This window comes from Dipodomys merriami, unplaced genomic scaffold (assembly GCF_024711535.1).
Source record: "Dipodomys merriami isolate MVZ:Mamm:240054 unplaced genomic scaffold, mDipMer1.0.p SCAF_11, whole genome shotgun sequence".
Taxonomy (NCBI): domain Eukaryota; kingdom Metazoa; phylum Chordata; class Mammalia; order Rodentia; family Heteromyidae; genus Dipodomys; species Dipodomys merriami.
Window position 1 is genome coordinate 34,086,650 of NW_027202382.1, and position 21,686 is coordinate 34,108,335.

Genomic DNA, 21,686 nt, shown 5'->3' on the forward strand with positions numbered 1-21,686 from the left:
AAATACATACGCATGCTCACACATGCACACAGACACACAGACACAGACATAGATACACACACACACACATACACACACACACACACATACATACACACACATTAAAAACAAACTTGGGCAGAAAACTAATTCATCCCTTGGCAGCTGTGTTGAAGGAGACGACATAAAAGCAATTGGAGTGATTTTGAAAAAGTGTGATTTGTCAAGAGACTTCAAATCCTTGTCTGGATCGTTACTGCACATTTCTGAGTGTGCCTTTCCTCTCTGAACCACTTTCCCGAACTAAGGACTTTGGGGAGCTTTATACCTAAGGTTGCATTGTCCTGTGATTTTGTGACATGCGTTTCTGCCCCCTCCTACCTACCGGCCAGCTTCCAGTAGTTTGATTTATTGAGAAGGGAGGAACGCATAGAGGTAAGAGAGCCCTGTCCAATCACCACTCCAGTTTGAGAATGAGTCAAAAGAACCACAACGAATTAAATATAAAGAGGAAAGAACTCTTAACAGAAGAAATATCTTCTTTATCTATCTCCATTTCCTCCCACAAGGAAAAATGGCAGTGTCAGTGGTACATTACATATATCTCTCTTTCTTTTAGTGTTTAATCTTAGCACCTGCACAGCAGAGATTTTACAATTCATTGCATATGCTCTCCCCTTCTACCCCCATCCATACAGCACCTGAGCCCTAAGAAGCAACCACCTCAAATCTTCCACAAAAAAAAGGCTGAGACCCTTCCTCATGTCCGAGTATAGAAGTAACAAACATGCCCCACGGTTTTATACAGTTGCTACAACGTTTTAGTTCCCAACAAATGAAGATACTTTTTTTTTCCTCCTCCTTCTCTTTGAATAGTAATTACATTTTACAAATTATTTTGTGTTTTGTTTCGCTTGGTTCTGTTGCATGTGTACAACAAAAGGAAAAAGTCCACTGGCAGGAAGAGTCCCCCACCCGTTAGCAGAGTTTGGCTGTCATCTGGTCCGACTGTTTGAGGATCTCGGTGTTGTAGAGGTCCAAGGCGTGGTTCACCCTAATGATCTCGCTGTTGGTCAGTTTCAGACGGTGCTTCAGCATACACGAGAACAAATCCAGCTGGGGTTTTCCCGGGGCGACAGGGGGAGCCAGGCGATTAATTCGGTCCCGAATATCCAACAAGAGGAGCATCACGGACGAAGAGGAATAGAACTGGCCCCCTTGGGTGTAGGACTGGTTGACCTGCTGCACGGCGCTGCGAAGGAGGTCGGCATTGAACCTCAGGCTGTACCCAAACACCTGCACGTCTGAGATCTTGATGTAGAACTGTCTCTTAGAGGGATCCGACAGGTCTACCGGGCCCTGGCCAGTCTCGTTACGCAGGAGGGTAGGTAACCGCGTTCGACTACGTAGGTAGATATGGACTGTCTCGAAAAAGGTTTTCCACCGATTGCCCAGGAGAAGAGTCCAGTTGTAGCATTGGCTGTTTTGGAGTCGGATCTTCTCCCAACGTGGGTAGCCGAATTCTCCGAAGGGCATGTTCCAGCCCTCCGAATGGCTCCCGCTGAAGGGATTCACGTAGACAAAGAACATGGGGTCCAGGCTGCTGTTGCGCATCTGGCAGATGCGCATGGACATGCCGATCACCATGTGGATGAAGTCCATGCGGTTCTTGTTGCTCTTCAGAGTGAGGGACATGCGCTTGCGCCACCGAGGGTCGAAGAAGGTGTCGAGGCGGATCTCGTTGCTGATGAAGGTGGTGTGGACGTAGAGGCGGGAGTCCATCTTTTGCAACAGGTATTTCAGCTCCAGGTCCTGGAAGTCCAGGTCGGTCTCGAAGCTGATGAACTGTTCGCTCCGCTCCGAGTCCACGTTCTGTGGCTCGCAGCGGCCTCGGTACAGCTTGTAGCCCTTGTTGCAGGACCCGCAGAGTGAGATGTTGGCCAGGCTACACATGGCGCAGCTGTTGTTCCCGCCTATGATGCAGGGGATGGGGCGCTGGCACAGCGTGGTGCTGCCGTGACACACGCAACTCCTCTGGCTCTCCAGAAACGTCCCCCAGAACCCGTTCTCATTGCAGTAGAGAAGAGACTGGACCCTTGCGAGCCACTGCTGAATTGTCCTGGAGGAAAGAGGGAGAGTGGAGAATGTTAAGCCCTGCGGGATGCAGTTGGGGATCGTTCTATACCATCCCTTAGTGCAAACCGGGGACACTCCTAGACAGGAAAGACGGTATCAGTTGTAAGAGTTGCATTGTACTTCCAGGTCAGCTCCCAACCTGCTGTACGACATTCAAGGTAGCTTACCCTTCAGAGGCTGCCGATCTTCATCTGAAAAAGGAGGGATTGGGTAGGGCACTGTGGGGGTCTAGCTACTGTGATCCTAGCTACTTAGGAGGCTGAGATTTGAGGATTGCTGTTCCAAGACAACCCAGGCAAGAATATTCTGTGAGACTTACCTTTAATTAACCAGCCCAAGATGCAAGTGAAAGTGGGATAAAGTGTTGGCCTTGAGTGCAAAAGCCAAGTGAGAGTCTAAAGGTCTGAGTTCAAGGCCAAGGAGAGAGAGGAGGAGGGGGGAAGAGGAAGACAAGGAGAAAGAGGAAGGGCAGAGAAAGGGTTGGGAAGAATGGGCTTTCCCCCACTTTGATTCTAATATTTAATCATCTCAAAGAAGTTTGATTTAGGAAATAAAGTCTGAGAACACAAATAACCCTTTCTGGATGGCTGCCAATGGTGAAAGTCAGCCACGGAGAAGACCTCTGTGTTATTTCATGTAATGTCCATCAGACCTCTCAACCCACTTCACACACGGCTCCTCCCTGGAGGGCCTATGACACCCAACCACCTCCACAGAAAAGTCATATTTTACCACAATCTACAAATCACATAGCACTTCTAGATCGATGATCAGAGTGGTGTTTTTCTTATTTCAAGGCATGTGGAAAAAAAACTGCATTTCTCCCATGTTTCTAGAGCTCCACATTGTTATTGGAGTAGTGTTTCTACGGCCCCACATCTCTCCTGGCCCCCTCCTGACTACCAGGACACTATACATGGTAGAGAAGACTATCCTCAGATTCCAGCCACTAACACATCCCAATGAAGACAGATCCACTAAGAGACAAGAAGCAACAGCCAAAAGGTTAAAAAAAAAGTTATTCAGCCTACAGGTTTCTCATCTGTCTTCATTTCTGTGCAAGTCACTGCTGAGCTGGTCTCCTGTGCCACACATGATCCCTTACATGTGTCTAGCACTTTTTACACTGCATTGGACATGTTCTCACTTGAGCTTCACAACAACACCCTGAATAATCGCTTGAGACGAGGTCAGTAAGAGATTACAGAACATTCTGGCTCTTCCTCATGTGAAGATGATGCTGGGCAGTTCCCTTTGCTTTCTGAACTCATTTCTGTACCACCCAGGGCTAAAATGAGAATTACACAAGTGTTCGTGTGAAGGCTGAGCTTCAAACTTGGTAGGTACTAAGGGCTCAGTGAAACTTGGTTATGTGTGCAAAGGGACTCTTGGGTCAATTTTACACACATGACCCCAAATCTCAGAGATCAAAAGACAGAACCAGTCAGCAGAGAACTTGCCTGGCTCACAGCTATTGCTGAGAAGGCCATTACCCATCAAGCAGTAAACCTCTCTTGAGGCTGCATGTGCTCTGGTGATGTCCATGGAGACGAAGATGGTGAGGATGGTTCACCATGACCCTTTCTATGCAGCTGGAAAAAAGCCCATTGGTATTGTACTTCCTGTGGTAGGAAGTGTCAGCTGTGTAACACATCTGTGCCATCATTTCCACTGATGAGCGACCGTTACCAAGCCATAAACAGAAAGTTGGTGTCAGCAGAACGGAGTTCAAAACTCCACTCCCACTAGGCACAAGTCTCTCTGCCTCCTGAAGCCTCCGTCTCGATATCTAAAAGGAGGATAAGACCCAAACTCCCATTCAAGCCAGGAACCAGTCGTTCCACTTCTTGAAGTGTCAGCATCCATATGTGAAAATGAGGATAATAAGACCCATCTCATACAGTTGGTGAGAGGATTCTGCGAGATTATATATTTAAAGTGCTCAGAAAAGCCTGGCAGAGAGCAATTACGAAGAAGGTAATAATAAAAAGTATTCTTATCCCAGAGAATAAGCTCTTCCTTTGAAGGTACTGAGAAACTCTCTTGGGGATTTTTTTTTCTATCTCCCTGCAGTTTGAGGGAAACCATTTTGTTATATCCATTTGAAAATAGATACTGTTGAAATGGCTGCCTGGCTTGCTTTGCTTTAAATGAGTTGCTTATCAGCTAAGAGAAAATGGTGGAATAATTAGCTTCTTGAAATTCCCTGCCTTTTAAACTCATACAACCCTCCCTTTCTCTGGCAATAGAACCTCAGAACACCCAATGGCATTGAATCAGGGCCCCGGCTGCCTCTTCAGGTCCCCTCTAGGTCTTTAGGTGAAGTTAAAGGAGTTCCTTCTGCCCTGACCACCTAGCATAAAGTCTGGCTTTCTAAAATTTTGCTGAAGGAATGAATGTTTGCCAAAGGAATGAGCAAAGAATATTAATATTTTTCCTCTTCTTTTTATTAACCCCCCCAAAGAAAAGAAAGAATGAAAAACAAACTTCTCTCTCTCTCCCCTCAGGACCACAGTATTAGTTTTCAATACCATCCTCCCACACAGCTCCAGGCCTCCCTGGGTCCCTGCTTCGTGAGAGCAATCCTCTTACAGCATGGAGAACAGCAGCAAGCCCAGCCTTGAGAAAACGGAGCTGGAATAACAATGAGCTATGTGGCTGCCACCTCCCAAACCAGAACATTGACTGAATATTGGGGGATGAGTCATCGGATAGTGTTTTGTGGTTTTTTTTTTTATAATCTTTTTGGTGAGCTTCAGGGGCCCCTCCACGCAGCTCTGATCCCGTCTTTCCATTTGACAAGATCATCGTTTCAAAAATGCCTCTTTCAAATGGCCCACACTTGCCCCTGTCACTCCCTCTCCAAGGGACAGGACAGTACCCCATTTAGAGCTCCTCTGTTCCCATCTGCAAGGCATTCTATAACCCCGTAGAGCGCCCCCTTTCTCGTGTCCCATCATTGGGACCCTTTGTCAGGACCATAGCCCCCCCTTACTCCTTGAATCAATGCTTCATTGTGGCTGAACTCTCAGAATCCTCCGTAGGGGGAAATAAAAAGATGAAAGTTCCTGGTGATGCTACAACAAGCAAGAGGACTGGGGGTGAATTAGGATTCCAGCCCTGTCAGGCAAGAGGGATTGGGGACAGAGAGGCCCTCTGAGATGCATCAGCAGGCTGCATGGCACCTGCGTCTCCTGAGCTTGGAATAATCATGAGGTTGTGGGATGTATCAAAGGAGGCATTAATGATACAGCACCAGAACGCAGAAGGGAGGTGGTATACAGGGAGCTCCAGGCTCAGCGAAAGAAGGAAGAGGAGACTAAGGGAGAAGGTGGAGAATGGGGAAGGGTGATAAGAGGAAGAGATAAAGGATCTGGTGTCCGGAGTGATGACAGTTGAACATACAAGGCTACACAGGTGCCCTTGGAGAGGCAGGACTGGATGGGATACAACTAGAGTGGACACAACAGAGCTGCAAACATGAGGCCATGACACACTTGTAATTTACAGACTCTGGGGAAAATGGACATCGGATAGGCCACCTGAGAGGAGGACTTCTCACGCACCCCTTAATTTTTCTGCCAAAGAGAGGAACCCAGAGAGGCACCTACCAGATAACTCTGATTTCCAAGGTCAGTGAGAAGTCTTTTGCTTTGTAGTATGTCGTTTGGAGGAGATTAAACCAGGAAAATGAGCTTATCCCATTCTTTGTAGTGTGCCTTTAAAATAATGCAAACAACTTGCAGTGAGAAATCAGCCTCAATCAGAAGGCTGTTTTAGACCTCCTTCATTGGAAGCCAGGGCTCTAAGCAGTAATCACTGATAGCAATAATTTTGCAAGGTTCACTCTGAGAAGTGGCATCTTAAACTGGCCAAGGGTCACTGCGGCTGACCACGTCAGAGCCCTCCTATTAAACCACCCATGCCGCTGAAGGGCCTTTTTCTGTCCCCCTGAGCAGCTTATGTAAAAATGTTGATGTGACAGATGAAGATGATGAATCCTTGAGAAATGGGTTAACTTGTCTGAGACCACAAAGTGATTCTGCAGTCCAATAGTAGACTCTCCCTCAGCATGGGTATACTTTCTGCTCTGTGCCATGATGTGAAATTATAACGATAAGGCCAGCGAGATGGGAGAGCAAGCCACAAGAACAGGAATAAATTGAAATAATGGAAAATTCCAGGAAGCTTGAGTGTGTGAAAGGCTTATTATCACATTCCTTACTTCCTCTGGCCCTGCCAAAGTCCCTCTCCTCCATTTGCTAATAATTGGGGCTCACCGACAAGAGCAGAGGGAGAAGCGAGGGAGAAAGGTGGGGGGGCTGTGATCTATAAATACCACTTCCCAGGCTAGCCAGTGACAGCCTGCCTCAACCCTGACAACAGAGAAAAGGCTTAATAGGCCAGCTCCAGAGGGAAGGGTCTCAGAAAGCTGACACGGCCCCAACTGCAAGGTGGTCAGGGAGAGGCAATGAAGACCACGATTTAAAAAAGGCATTTTCTCAGTCACTAGGGATCCAAAGCTTCAGCTAAAGCTGAATTCCAATACACTCAAATCAGCATCTTTCCATTGGAGGATTTCAATTTGTTCTGATGGGAGTGAAAGGGAACTAAGAAGACAGAAGGAAGGAAGGAGGAAGGAGGGGGAGGGCAGAAGGCTTTCTCTTCATTTCTAAACACAAAAACACTGGCTGGGTATAACTGGCCCATGCTAGCTATTTAAGAGGCTGAGATCTGAGGAGAGTGGTTCGAAGCCGGCCCAGACACACAAATCTAAGAGATTCTTATCTCCAAGCAACCATCAAAAAGCTGGAAGTAGAGTTGTGGCTCAAGTCACAGAGTGCCAGCTTTGAGTGAAAAAGAAAATCTAAGGAACAGTGCCCTGATCTTAGTTTAAACCCCAGTACATGATGAGAGAGAGAGAGAGAAAGAGAGAGAGAGAGAGAGAGAGAGAGAGAGAGAGAGAGAGAGAGAGAGAGAGAGAGAGAGAGAGAAAGAAAGAGAGAAAGAGAGATACAGACAGAGACACAGAGATAGAGAGACAGACAGAGAGACAGAGAGACAGACAGAGACAGACAGAGACAGAGACAGACAGACAGAGACAGACAGACAGACAGACAGACAGACAGACAGAGAAAGAGACCTAGAGAGAGAATGATGCCTGGAACCTAACTGATTAGCTCCTACAATGATTCCATATGAAGCAGCCTGGACCACAGAAACAGAATCTTCAAGAAGACACTTTTCAGATGTTCAACAGTGCCCCATCCCATGTTTAAAGCTGTCATGTATTTCAAGTGCTTTTTACACCAGGTCAGTAATCTCTATGTCTTCACATCAGTTCTGTGAGATAAGACTCTCTTCCTAATTTGCATTCTACTCATGAGGGGTCTGAAAGCCAGAGAGGGATTGTGACTCATCGATGGCCACACAGCATGAACACAGAAGACTAGAGATCAGGACTTCTGGATGTACATGAACATTCCTTCAATTACCCAAGACATATTCCCTGCCATCTGCACTCTAGAATGGAGGATGCACTAAGTTCAGAGCCTCAGAGCCACCCAGCTGTACATCTCTAGACTGTCTTTGCCTCCGCCAGGATTTTCTGGCAACTTGTCAGGTCTCCTGGTGACACAGCATGGCGTTGCTTGTCATTTGGAGGACAGAGGCTCTGCCACCCAGGGTTTCCCATCAGTGCCTTCAGAGGCTCTATCTCCCTTTCAGACCTAGCTGGCTGGGGAGCCCTCACTGGGATTCCTAATTCAAGCAACCTCCCTGCTGATTTTAATTGGAGGTTTTGCAGAAGTTGGGAATGTGGTGCCTGGCCTGTGGCATTTTAGGGAAGATCATACAAATCGAGTGCCAAGGAGAGAGGGATGGGGGGGGTGGATGTAGGTTAAAATAGAAAACTATAATCCATAACTCTGATATGCCTATGAGTAGTGTGCTTTTAAACGTAGAAAGGAAATGAAAAAGAAATGAGCTGGGGATTCTGAATTATTCTTTTATTTATGCCCCCATGCTTCTCCTGTGGTGTGCCTCTGACATTGTAATGGGTGCATGAGTAATTTGGTGACTCCACAAAATGTACGTTCAGTACAGCACAGACTAAACTGGGAAGACAAGGAGTTGTTTGTAAGTGTCTAATGACGCACTGTTCTTTTGTAGTGGTGTTGTGTATGAGTGTGTGTGTGTGTGAGTGTGTGTGTGAGTGTGTGTGTGTGTGCAGGCTTTGAACAAATGGTGCTGACAAAAGCTGAATAAGTCCATGGTATTTGGTGCTTGGAACTCAGACGAAAGGATAGTTTATGGATGTGCTCCTATGAATTATAACTGCCCATCAGATCCAAACGGATCATCATTTTCCCCAAATAAATGTTTAGCTTTTAATCATTCCCTTATTTAAGTGTCTGTCATTGCCTTAATAACCTGTTTGTTTCCCTCTCTCCTCCCAATTCTTCATGAGCTGACAGTCTCGTTGAGTGGCTCATCACAATAAGGAAGAAAGAATGAAAGGAGATTTTATGGTCTCTTTTCTGCTGAAGGTATTTTCTAGTTTGGAATTCTGGAGTGAAGGCAGTAGGTCTTACTTGAGGAAGGCTGGGGTGAACAGTGGAAGGAGGAATGAAGAAGAAAGCAGCAATGCAAGGATCCAACAGGGCCTTTAAAATTGGGCTGTCAGAAGCTTTATTGGGGAGGATTATGAAATAATCTTTGCCACTACACAGCTCTGGGTCTGGAAGGAGGTGACAGGCAGCAAGCAGTACCAGGGCTGTATATTCAAAGATCAACATTTTACTCTAGGGCATGGACCTGCTGAAGATAAATGAAGGAAGACTCAGAAACCTTTTAGGGATGGCAGAAGGGCTTGAAACAACAGGATACTTTATGGTTCAAGTGATAGAGTGCTAGCCTTCAGTGTAAGAGGCTTAGAGACATAGCCCAAGCCCTGAGTTCAAGCCCTGGGATTGGCAAAACAACAACAACAACAACAACTCTATCTCCAATTAACCAGCATTAAAAAGTTAGACTGGGGGTATGGCTTAAATATCAAATGATAGCATGGCTCAGTGCCAGCTAGGAGAGGGACCAAGAGGGACTAGCATAAGAAACTAACTTAATAGCAATACCAGGTGGTGGGGCTGCAAAAACTGTCTATTCATTCTGAGCAGAAGACAGGCTGGACAATGAAAGAATCAGATCAAAAGGCTCCCAAAATGTGAAAGGATTATAAAGGGTCACAGCAGACCCTAACCTTGAAGTACAATAATACTTCAATAAATGACCTGACCTATTTGATTCTAAGTGTTTTTTTTTTATTTTAATCTGTCAAATAGGGAAGCTGAAAAACTCAAACTGTATATGCAAAGCTCCTGGAGATTTCCACTGTGAGGACATTATGAATGACCACATAACCATCACCATTATTGAAGACAAAGAATGACCACATTTTATAAGTGTCTGTTTAAAAACATTTCATTTGGTTTTAGACCAGTTGGTTATACATTTTATTATAACATTTTCTAGTTTTACTGGTTGTTTATTCTCCACAGTTTTTCATGAATGCTATCACTGTAAAGCTTACATTGGAAAAAACTTGATACGGGTTTTGGTGTAAAAGAAAAATTGAGTATTGGATTTTTGCTCGGCTACTCATTATCTAACCTTGAACTAATTGCACACTCTGTTGTTTTAAGCACAGAATGGAATGACATTATACTTCTTGCAAGATTATTCTGAGGCTCAGATAAGATGACGTATACAAAGCTCCTGACATATGGTAAGTACATAGTGTCTCTCATGAAGACAAACTCTTGTGCTCTTCCTGAACTCATGCAGTAAGTGATTCTTTGATGTCAGTAGTTATTCGTTTAAAAATCCAGGGGAGGAAAAAAAAAACCTACAAATGCTGCTGGGTCTATTCGCTGTCAGTCTATTTATTTTTAAAGAATTGGGAGACTTAGGCTCTTTTATACCCCCAAACCAAAACAGACTGATCGTAGGTGTAAATGGGAAAGACAAAATCAGCAGCAAGAAGAAAAAAACACTTAGAAGAAGACACAGCAAAAGATCTTCATGGCATTAGAGTTGGGAAGTATTTCTCTAGAAGACTGCACCATAGAAGACAAGTATAATACCTAAAAACATGTCATGATTAAACATATCATAAGAGGATATGCTTTCAATACCTCTAGCCAAGAAAAGATTATAAAGACAAACCCATATTGTGGTCAGAATGTCTGTATCTCCGCAAATTCTTCAGTTGAAATCTCAGTCCCTATGGTGATTGCTTCAGGGAGGCCTTTCCCAGTTTAGGTGTTAAGAGTAGAACCATCATGAATGGGGTTAATGTCCTCATACAGGAGACCAGAGAAAGACCTGATATCCCTTGTAGCATATGAGGACATGAAGGAGAAGCAAAAATGCCTTCAGTAGCACCATCTTTTCCAATGCCTTCCTGCTGAAATTCTAACCTCCAGAGCAATGAGAAATCAATTTCTGATTCTTTCAAAATATCCAGTAAATAATGCTTTGCTATGGCTGGATGAATGGATTAAGAAATAAAACATAATGAAATCCACCAGATTTGTTAATAAAATGAGAAGGAAAGCTTGGTGCTTGTGGCTCACACCTGTAATCCAAAACACTGAGACCTGAGGATCATAGTTCAAAGCCACCCTAGGCAGGAAAGTCCCTGAAAAGCTGATCTCCCATATACCAACAAAATTCCAGAAGTGGAATTGTGGTTTCAAGGGGTAGAGTGTCAGCTTTGGGTGAAAGGCTAATGGACAGTGCCCGGGTCCGGAACTCAAACCCCGGTACCAGCACAGAAAAGAGTCATTGTCAAGAAATAGAGAGGAAATAACAGGAGCAGGCAGTTCATGAAAAATAAAACACAATAGGATATACAGAAGGTCAAAAGCACACTGAAGTCTTGTTCATCACCAAGACAAGGCAAATTAAAATTCCAATGAGATGCTGCTATTGTACCAGAATGACAAATAATTAAAGTATAAAATATGAAGAACAAGATATGCTCGCTGTTGACTAAGACATGTAGCCATTTGCAGCTCTCTTGTCCTACTTAATGGTGAAATACTTTAGCAAGTAGGAAAAGGTAGAAGTAACTATTTGAGGATCTGGCAAACCAAGTATATATATAAGACCTCTCCTAAAAATTGCACTGAAAGCATGTTCCCAAGAAAAAGATGTAAGTCCACAAAAAGACACATGTAAGATCACTGTGGTGTTCTTGGGGGCCTCAACCTGGAAACAATGAAAATGCCTGTCAGCAGTAAAGCAGATGTCTGCACATACAATGACATTACTCTGGAGGACGTACGAGCACAGCTGCACAAAACAACATGGAGAGAACTCAGATAACAGCAGAAGGATGAAAAAAGCAAGACCCCAAGGTCATATTCATACATATACATGCTGTGTGTGAGGTGGGAGAGGCAAAGTGGGAGAGAGATATAGAAAGAGAGACAGACAGACAGATTGACACTGGGACAAAGAGACAGACAGAAAGAGAGACAGAGAGATCTTACTATATTTAAGAAGGGAGATTTAACCCATCATGCATGTAACACCAAGAAGAGCAATTCCCTAACAGAGAACTCTGACAGCTCCTAGAAGAGAAGCTGTCTATTGGATTGCAAATAAGACCCTATTTCTTGATTTTGGGTGCTGTTACTTTTATTTTTGGGGGGTCCGGTCGTGGGGCCTGAACTTTGGGCCTGGGCACTGTCCCTCAGCTCTTCAGCTCAAGGCTAGTGCTCTACCACTTGAGCCACAGTGTCATTTCCGGCTTTTTTCTTTTTGCTAATGTGGTGCTGAGGAATCGAACCCAAGGCCTCATGCATGCAAGGCAAGCGCTCTACCACTGAGCCACCTTCCCAGCAAAATGTGGTTTGATATTTTTTTTTTTTTTGGCCAGTCCTGAGGCTTGAACTCAGAGCCTGGGCACTGTCCCTGAACCTCTCTACCACTTGAGCCACAGCACCATTTCTGACTTTATCTGTGTATGTGGTGCTGAGGATTTGAATCCAGGGCTTCATGCATGCTGGGCAAGCACTCTAGCACTGAGCCACATTCCCAGCCCCTTGCGTGCTGTTTATACGTGTGAATTCCAGTTGTGAAAATCAGTCTTCCCATACGCTTCAGATATTTATACTTTTGATTAAGCACGCAATCTGCCAATGGGTAACAATTACAAAATAAATCCTTTAGAGCAACCAGAATAGCATTAATAGAGAATTGTATTTGAACTGTATGACAACCTGAGGCTCATTACAGAGAAATGATGCCTTGATGATCCTTAGCACCTGGCCAAATTGTTAGATTCTATCTCTTCTCTGTGTGTGTGTGTGTGTGTGTGAGAGAGAGAGAGAGAGAGAGAGAGAGAGAGAGAGAGAGAGAGAGAGAGAGAGAGAGAGAGAGAGAGAGAGAGAGAGAGAGAGAGAGAGAGAGAAAGAGAGAGAGTACTGGCTGGACCTGGAAGGTGAGGATAGAAAGGAATATTGGGAGGCTTAAAAAAAAAGAATTATCCACAAAAATTATATGAACGTAGTTCTATTTCTGACTCAATCCCCAGAGCCTCCAGAGTGTATTCCAAACAGAAAGCTACTTCTGAGCCTCAGGAAAAAAAAGAAAAAGAAAACGCCCAAACTAAAAAACCATAAAAAAAGAAACTGAGATGCTGATTTTCTTGGCTTACGTCAAGGAAGTGAGTCAATTGCCCTACTTGCCACAAATGCAGAATCACACACACACACACACACACACACACACACACACACACACACACACACACACACACACACACACACACACACACAGAGCAATGGAGATGTCCCGGGCAGGGTTCACTTAACTAAACCTCATGCAGCTCTTAGGATGAAGCTGTGGTGCTGGCATTCAACTATTTGCCCCATCACCCAGATCTAATCCTTATAGGTTGTCAGCATGATGGGTCTCACTGCAGTTCTTATTGCCCTGTACATAGAAAAGAAATGCCAAAGATATTTCTAGATAAAAGCTCCACTGCTATACAGGTCTGAGGACATGAGCATATTGCTGGCTTCTTTGGACTACTTGCACTTAGTTGACAATTTGTATGTTTTATTCACTAAGATAGCTTAATTCACATTCATAACTCTTTGTCAACCAAACTACCACCCTCCACATACACTCTCCTCTTCCTCCTTCCCCCTCACAGTGGGGAGAGAAATTGGTAGTAAGGTCCTATCAAAGAAACTATGTATAGATACATATCAAAGAACTAGGTAAAGGGCCACAGTGGTTAGAACGTCAGAATCCCAGAGCTGAGTGATGCTTAGGGAAGGCCTGGTCCATACAACAGATGGAACATAGAGTCAAAAAGACATTACTTGACATGTATCATATTGTATAGAACATACCTGGAAGCCCTGAACCCAAATTTGTCCCTTAAGGAAGAATCTTGTACAGTGACCAAAACTGCACTGTTAATCTTTCTCACAACCCTAAGTATGACTGGGCATGAAGGGAAGGAAATGACCATACTTTTAGAAGATTACTGGACACTGGAACTGAATTATGTTGAGGAGATACAGAATCTCACTGAATATTTGGGATCATCCCATAATCAAAACACAAATGTGCATTCTAGAATGGTAAAACTACCACAAAATGAAGGGCCCTGTGCCCTTTGTAAGAGGGATATGAGGTGAAAGTTCACAGGCACTTGAATTCCTTCAAATCCTATTCTAATAGCTGTGGCAGAATGTGTCTTTCCTTCCCTCTTCTGATAACCACAAATATATGTAGACTCACCAAAGAACATAATGACAGCAACTTATGGGCAATTGTTCCCCCTTTCACCAACTTCTATGGAAACCAATAAACAAAAACCGTATCAGTAACGAAACAGGTACCTAGGGTGAAGCTCAGAACAAAGCCTGTAAAGCAAGCTCATGAAAAATCAGTCTTGATCAACAAAGACTTTAAAGGAGACAGTTGTTGCACTGCAAATATGTCTATGCAGAGTGTATTCTCCTCTCTATACTAGAAAAAAAACTAGTGACCAACCCATAATATATTCTGACCTACTTCTCACATGGACAGGAGATGGAGGTCAATGGTACCATCCCATTAACCAAAACCAAAGGGTAGAACTGACTCATGTAATTTATGGACTCACACTTGAAGAGGTGAGAAGCTTCTATTCCTTTTGCTTAGAAGACTCCCTCTTGGAGCTCTAACCTCCTATTTCAGCAATCAGACCATAGTGTGGGAGAGCCATGTGTAGCAATCCTGGAGAGAGACAGCTGGCCAATGGAGACCAGCCTTCTGTCCATCTCTACTGTGGTACTAGGCATTTAAATGGAGCCTTCTTGCAATTTCTACCCATTGTTGAACTTCCAGCTGAACCATGAATAACTAGTGTATTATATATAGAACAGAACTGGCCAGTCAATTCCAACATATATATCAGGAATGTGTGTGTGTGTGTGTGTGTGTGTGTGTGTGTGTGTGTGTGTGTGTGTGTGAGAGAGAGAGAGAGAGAGAGAGAGAGAGAGAGAGAGAGAGAGAGAGACAGAGACAGAGACAGAGACAGAGACAGAGACAGAGACAGAGACAGAGACAGAGAGACAGAGAGACAGAGAGACAGAGACAGAGACAGAGAAGAGAGAGAGAGAAGAGAGAGAGTTTTAAGCTACTAAATTAGAATAACAGAATTTAGAATAACAGAATAGAACAACAGGGCACTGGTGGGTCATGCTTGTAATCCTAGCTATTTAGGAGGCTGAGATCTGAGGAACACAGGCCAAAGTCAGCCCATGCAGGAAAGTCCATGAAACTCATCTCCACTTAACTGCCACAAAACTGGAAGTGGTACTGTGGCTCAAAGTGGTAGAGCACTAGCCTTGGGCACAAAGAGGTTAAGGGAGACCACCCAGGCCCTGAGTTTAAACCCCAGGACTGACAAAAAAAAACAAAATAAGACAAATAAAAACAATAACTTATATGGAGTAATATTCTATACATAGAGTAACAATATACAGTTTTAGTGCCTAAAAGAAGGAAACAGTGTATATTTTCCCCATCCTATTTTTGGCCAACCTATGTTCCTGCACAAAATTCTAAAGATGCTTGCTATCTTCTGAGATTTTAGAATTTAAGCCCCCAAAAGTGTGAATAGGATATGATCTCATTCTACTGAATATACACTTTCATATATATAGCAGTCGACCTAATGCTAGGAAGATTATTTGGGTAGACTTAATAATTAGATGTGTTGGTTAAAGGCAAGTCTTGACAAAATCTGAAGCATCAGAAGAACATGAGGATGAAAGGGTCATGAACAAGGGCCAGAGGGGGACCTCTGGGTCTTTGCAGTGAATCCAAAGCTAAGAAGACATTAGTCCAACAATGCCAAAGAACTAAATTCTGCCAATAGCCAGAAGAAGCTTAGAAGTCCATTCTTCCCCACAGCCTACGGGAAATAGCCTGATCTGGCTAACACCTCATTTCAGCCTGGGAATCCTAAGCAGAAGATCTTGATACACCACACCCAGGTTTCTACCCAGGAAACTGAGAAACAAGGAGTTCTATGTCCCTGTGTGCTATTTTAACCTCGACATACATGGTGATTCATTACATAGCAGTGGTTAGCCTATCTGGGACACATCTTCATTTCATTTTGTTTTGCTCTTTAGTAAAGTGATGTCAAAAGATCAGATGATCCCTTCTAGGCCTGACATCTGATTTCACAGTTTCAGCTCATTTAGCTTTTCAGAGCCTCAGATTTGCAAGGTGCAGCATGGGTGGAGAATAAGTCTCGGGCCAGTTTGATTCGATCTGACATGTTTCAAGCTGTCTTGTCTTGCTTATTACCCTAACACTAAATCTTTTATATAGTATGTGAAGTTTGGTAATTAGTAAACAATAACTATCTGTGGAAAGAAGGAATAGATGGTGAATGATTGCAGATACAGGTATTCTTTGACAAGTGCAGAGAACTGTGCCTACGTAGGATAGCAGCAGAAGCAGGAATATTATTTCATAATCTGAGCACGTCTCTAAACTGTGTTATCCTCAGTTTTCTCACCTGTAAATGGAAAGACTAACCATGGCTCATTTTCTCTCGAAGGCCATTCTAAGGATCTGGTAAGGTTGTTGTAAAAACTCTTTGCAAAGTGGCAGACAACCTGTACTTAAGTGATTGTCTTGGGAGTAATTTGTTTTTCAAGATTAGGAATGTCCCTAAGCCAAATGGGGTAAATTTATTCCCTAATTATACCAGAAATGGAGTGTCTTCCTGCTGTTCCTTTGGCAGCTGCCGGTTAGCAGTCTTGCCACCTCTCAGTGGGAATGGTACCTGCAGGGACACAAAGCCATTAGCATCTGCTTAAGCAAGGAGACTATCTGGAAGATGCTGGAAGATGAGGATCTCTACTGACAGGAAGGGAACCACCACCTGTGATCTCACCCTAAACAATCTGGGTCTTCTCTGCTTCATCTAGTGTAATGAACTCTTTTCTCAGGCTGTGTTCTGTGAACTATGATACCTTATAACTTTGGGGGAAAAAGGGGTCCAGTGGCCACGTAAGTTTGGAAAATATGCCAGCTTGATTCCTTGATCCCTTTCTCTTTAGTTGTGCTTTTGTTGTGGTGGTGGTTATTTTACTCAGCCCCAAATTCCAGTTCTTTTAGAATATCCTATAAGGTTCAATTAGGCAAACTCATTCTTGCTTGTTTTTTCTTCAAATTTGTACATTGGGAAGTGGCCACATTTATGGCAATGAGTGAAATCCTCTAATTGAAGTTGTTAGGGGGGGTCCCCACATCAACATCATTGATATAATCTAGAACCTAGACTCCTCCCAAGCCCTACTGAATCAGGAATCCTGGCAGAACCTGTGCGTCTGTGTTCAAAAATATCCTTACAGGTGGGTGTGGTATGTAATGAAGTTTCATCAGTGAGCGTCACACAGCATTTTTATCAATACAAGGAAGGAATTCTGGACCCTTTTACAGCCAGAAGACAGGAACTCCATTGATTCTTCAGTTCATTTTCCAGAAGAGAACCAGAGAATACCTATTAAAATGTAACACCCCATCTAGCCTTCCATCATCCAATGGCTTCCTATTAACTAAATGATAAGAGTATGATGCATAACAGGGTATTAATCATCATCTGCAATAACATTAAGGACAATTACATGAAGTGCTACTACATCTACTACATTCTAAGATTACCACGTATATGTCTTGGGTAATCGTCACAATGTCTCTGTAGAGGAGCTACTATTATCACACACATTTTACAGATGAGGATTCTGAGGTGCAGAAGATATCCCCAGGACATAATAACACATGTATTAGTTTCAAAGACCAGGTATTTAATTAATCTCAATGTATCCACACTTCTTGATTTCTCATCTCCAGCTGCTGAATGAAACTGATCTCGTATTTAAGTCATCATGTAAATATGCTGCTTTTGTGACCAGGAAAATATCCTTGTCACTGCCAGTGTAAAGTTTTATCCCTCAACTCCCATGTCAAATGCTCCCTCATTTCATTTCATCCAGTGTCTTGTCAGTAAGGTCATTTGTGCAGACACTTTAACTGTCACTGGGGATACACTGATGAGGAAAGATGAAATTCAAAAGAAAACAAAAAATAATGAAGTCTTTGTCCTAACAAAATTTTTGGTTAAAAGGGGAAAGTCTGGGATTAAATATACTACCACAAAAATGGCCAATGTTAGGGGAGAAATGATATATGAAACATGCAACAACACATACAACAAAGCAGTGCAACCTGGTCAAATATGTCAGGGAAGGCATTCCTCAGACACCAGGGCTGAGTCTGGAGTTCTAGGGATAAATCCAGTAATCTGGGTAAAAAGGGAGAGATATATTCCAGTTTTACAACCTGGATACATCTCCTTTCCTTCACTTGAAGCATTTATTTCACTGTTGTTCAACTTTATAATGTGTGAGGCATACTAGAACTTATTCTGTAGAGTTACTATAAGGATCCAAAGAGTTGGTGTGCATTAGATACTTTGTTTGATATATAGTGAAGGCTTAGAATGTGTCTCAATTATTGGCATTAATTTCTTTCTTACTGTATGACCTTGAGCTCCAGTCATAGTGGCAAGTTACTAGCAATAAGAGGAGCGTCTCTATCTCCAGCAAGACAAGCCCTTATAACTGACCTCTGTGAAAGTGACTGGCAGCAAAATGACACTCCTTTCCATCAGATAAACACTGATATGTGATGTCCATGGCTCTCTGAGCACACTTGCTAATTGTGATCCTACAAATTGCCCATGCTTCTGTCCCCAAGTAGTAAACACACTTCCTCAATGTCCCCTTAGTTTCAAAATCTGTTTATGCCATTTCATTCCAGATGTCATCTGTTATCAGAGCATGCAATCAAGAGTAAAATAAACCAATAATCTGTGACTTGCTATTTTTCCCCTTGTGGAAACTCTTGAATTTTGTGGAAAAAATTCTATAAAGGGTAGTTATTAACTGAAATGCCCAGTGATGCAAACAAATAAGTCATTAAGAAAGGTTAAGAAGGTTCAGGAAAATCCACAAGTATTTTCAGATTACTTCCTAAGAGTCTAAACTGTTGATTAATTTGAGCAAATCGACGTAGGAAAAAAGTGTATGATTCCAAATGTGGTTTATACAGGCAAGCCAATAGAACCAATTTCACAAACACCCACAGAACGATTCTGGCCCTACTTTCTCAAAGGCTTATACATGTTAGGTTAAAATGAAATAGCAGCATATGTGGCATTACATATTGTGGCATATACATGTAACTCACATAGGATCAGCTTGTGTACAATCCTTCCTCAGTTTCACTGTTTTAGTTGACCATCAAATGACTGGTTCCTAATAGTCTGACAAGGAGCCTTGTACTTGGTTTTTACTATCTGCTGAAGGTAGAATGTAAGTTCTTCTTCCTGACTTTTCTAGGGTAGGACATATTTCTTTTATCCCCTAATTTATCTTCATCATACCAATTAGGAAACAAAAGTTTGGAAACCTTCATACTGAGCCATAGAATACATAGAGTTAGGCACTTTGGCCTGGCACTCCAGAGACGGTCTTATGGATCTCATGTTTTGCTGCCTCTCTACTATATGCTTATGTCTTGTAAGGCTCGCATTTTATCTTATATAATACATACATTATATTAGACATCAGAAAGAGCATAATCATAAAGGATTCAGAACATTCTACAGCTCTGCTCTTAATTATTCATGTTCATTTTAAGCCTGGGATATCCCTTCCAGGTATGAAGGGGTATGCATCAATTGACTAAGATATCAACTCTATGGGCTATGTATTCTTATCCTGCCCATGTAGAAGAAGGAACAGAGGGCCCAGGGAGGTTTTTAGAGACATTTAGAGGTCACAGATCTAATAAGTGGCAGAGCTGGGACTGTCGGGCTAATAAACTGAAAACTAACTTGAGTTCAAACAAATGTAAGAATCTATATCCTTCTGTCTCTGCAGGAGTCTTTGGAGATTCAATCCAGAGACAAGTAAGTACAGGGTTCAGAGAAAAGAAGCAAAAAACCCAGCGTGGATATTGAGGGTCATCATCATTGAGATAATGATTATCCTAGTAGCCAGAATCTTTTTGAAGATACCAATTAAACAAAGAATAAAGCAGGAAATGTGCTAAAAGCTGACGTGGGTTCAGAAGCCATGGCCCCAGGACTGGAGCCTGAGGTTGATGCCTAGGAGAGATTTTCATTTCCACAACGCATAATTATATTGTGCTTGGCTGTGGCCTGCACTGCCAGGTCAAGGCCATACAAATGTGAGAAGTAAAAATAAACCAAAATCTGGGAGTCATTGGATGGTACAAAGAATTATACTGCCTTCTCTCGCGTTAACTTTTCATGGCTCTGCTTTGCCTCAAAATTCTATAATCTCTAAAAATAATCAGCTGATTGAGGACCCAGAGAGGAAATAGTCAATCACACCACTAGTAAATACCTACACCTCCGAAGAATTTTGCTCCATTTTAATGAATTTAATAAATCCTGAGAAGTGTCAGAAGTAGGAAATCCCCCTTTCTTTCTTCAAGCCATTCATCCCCTCCCTCTTTCTCTCCCTCCCTCTCTCCCTCCCCACTTCCTTCCCTTCCTTTCTTCCTCCCTCTTTTTTTCCCTCCTTCTCTCCCTTCCCTTCTTCTCTCATCTCTCCTTCTCCCACCTTTCCTTCCCCTTCCTTTTCTCTCTTCCTCTCCCCTATTCATCTCCCTTTTCTCTGCACCTTTTTCATACTTCTATTACATCAAAGTGTTTGAAAGATGAGTTGAAAAACTGCCATTTCAATCATCATCTGGTTAGAAATTCTCTGAGTGACCTTGGACTATTCAGGTAACTCCCTTTAGTCTCAGTTTCTTTATTTGTGAACAAGAAAACATAATCTAACTATATTCAACATATGTAGAAAATCCATAAGGCATGTTCTATGGAATGAGACTGTTTCCAAAGGACTGTGTCTACATGCCTTTGGAACATATTCGGTGTGGGAAAAAATTTATTTTTTTATTTATTGAATAATTTTGTGACTACCTACCAAATAATAGCTTCTGTGCTAGGAAGTTTTGTGAATAAAGTCATTAGAAGATAGGAAAAACTGCACTCCAGGAGCAGACAGTTTCATGAGAGAGAACCATAATAGTAAATAGATAAAAATATAATGGCCAACTGGGATGTGTGGTTCACATGGTTAGAATACTAGTATGCATATTCTCAAAGACAGCGTTTGGATCCAGAGAACATGTTCCTGAGAAAGGAATGATTCAAGGTCTAGACAGGTGGCACTTATTGCTTTGAAGGGGAAAGGCAGGCACATTCTAGGTAGAGGAACTACTTGTGACACAACTGAAAAATACAGGGGTTGGGCCAGGGTACATATGGCAACCTGGAGGAAAATCAATGCAGGTGTAAATGAGAGCCAAGCAAAGGGGTGAAAAGTAGTACAAGGAGTAGGCAGGGTCTAATGTCTGAAAAACCTCTGGGTCACTTTGAAATCCTGCTCTCTCCTTCCCCATGCAATGAATCATCACCAGAAGGTTATAAGCAGGGGTGGAACAAAATATTGAATTTGTTTCTTAAGTAATCACTCTGACAGCCCCGTGGAACATAAAATGGAAAATGATCAGAGTATATTCTGGGACACCTTAGTTAAGAGGCCATCGTAAATTCGAGCAAAGGGAGATCTCAGTTTGAACTATAGGATACTCATTAAAATTGACTAATTAGCGCCAACGCAAAGCAGTGCTACTCAACTATTCAATTACTGACCTTCTACCAATATTTCTGAATGGAGCTAATACTCTCTCCTTCATGGATATTATTCCTCTTGGAGTTGGGAAGGACCTCGGCGATAATTAAGCCCCGTTGTTTTTAAATTGTTTTAGAAAAAAAAGACACCTCATTTTCCCAAATGAGTTTTAATTCAGATCCTCTATAAAGACAATAGTAAATTTGCTGTTCTAGTTTAGAGTGAGGTAGAATTGTTAGCTATTCAGTTGGA

The 21,686-nt window shown here is 42.7% G+C and overlaps 1 protein-coding gene across 1 annotated transcript in view; it reads right to left on the minus strand.

The window, feature by feature from the left end:
* Positions 1–476: 476 nt before the first annotated feature.
* Positions 477–21,686, minus strand: part of Brinp1 (BMP/retinoic acid inducible neural specific 1) — a 177,501-nt gene continuing 156,291 nt past the window's right edge. Inside the window, exon 8 of the mRNA XM_070012560.1 lies at positions 477–2,098. Coding sequence (XP_069868661.1) covers positions 958–2,098 — 1,141 coding nt within the window. The 3' untranslated portion in view covers positions 477–957. The remainder of the gene's footprint in view (positions 2,099–21,686) is intronic.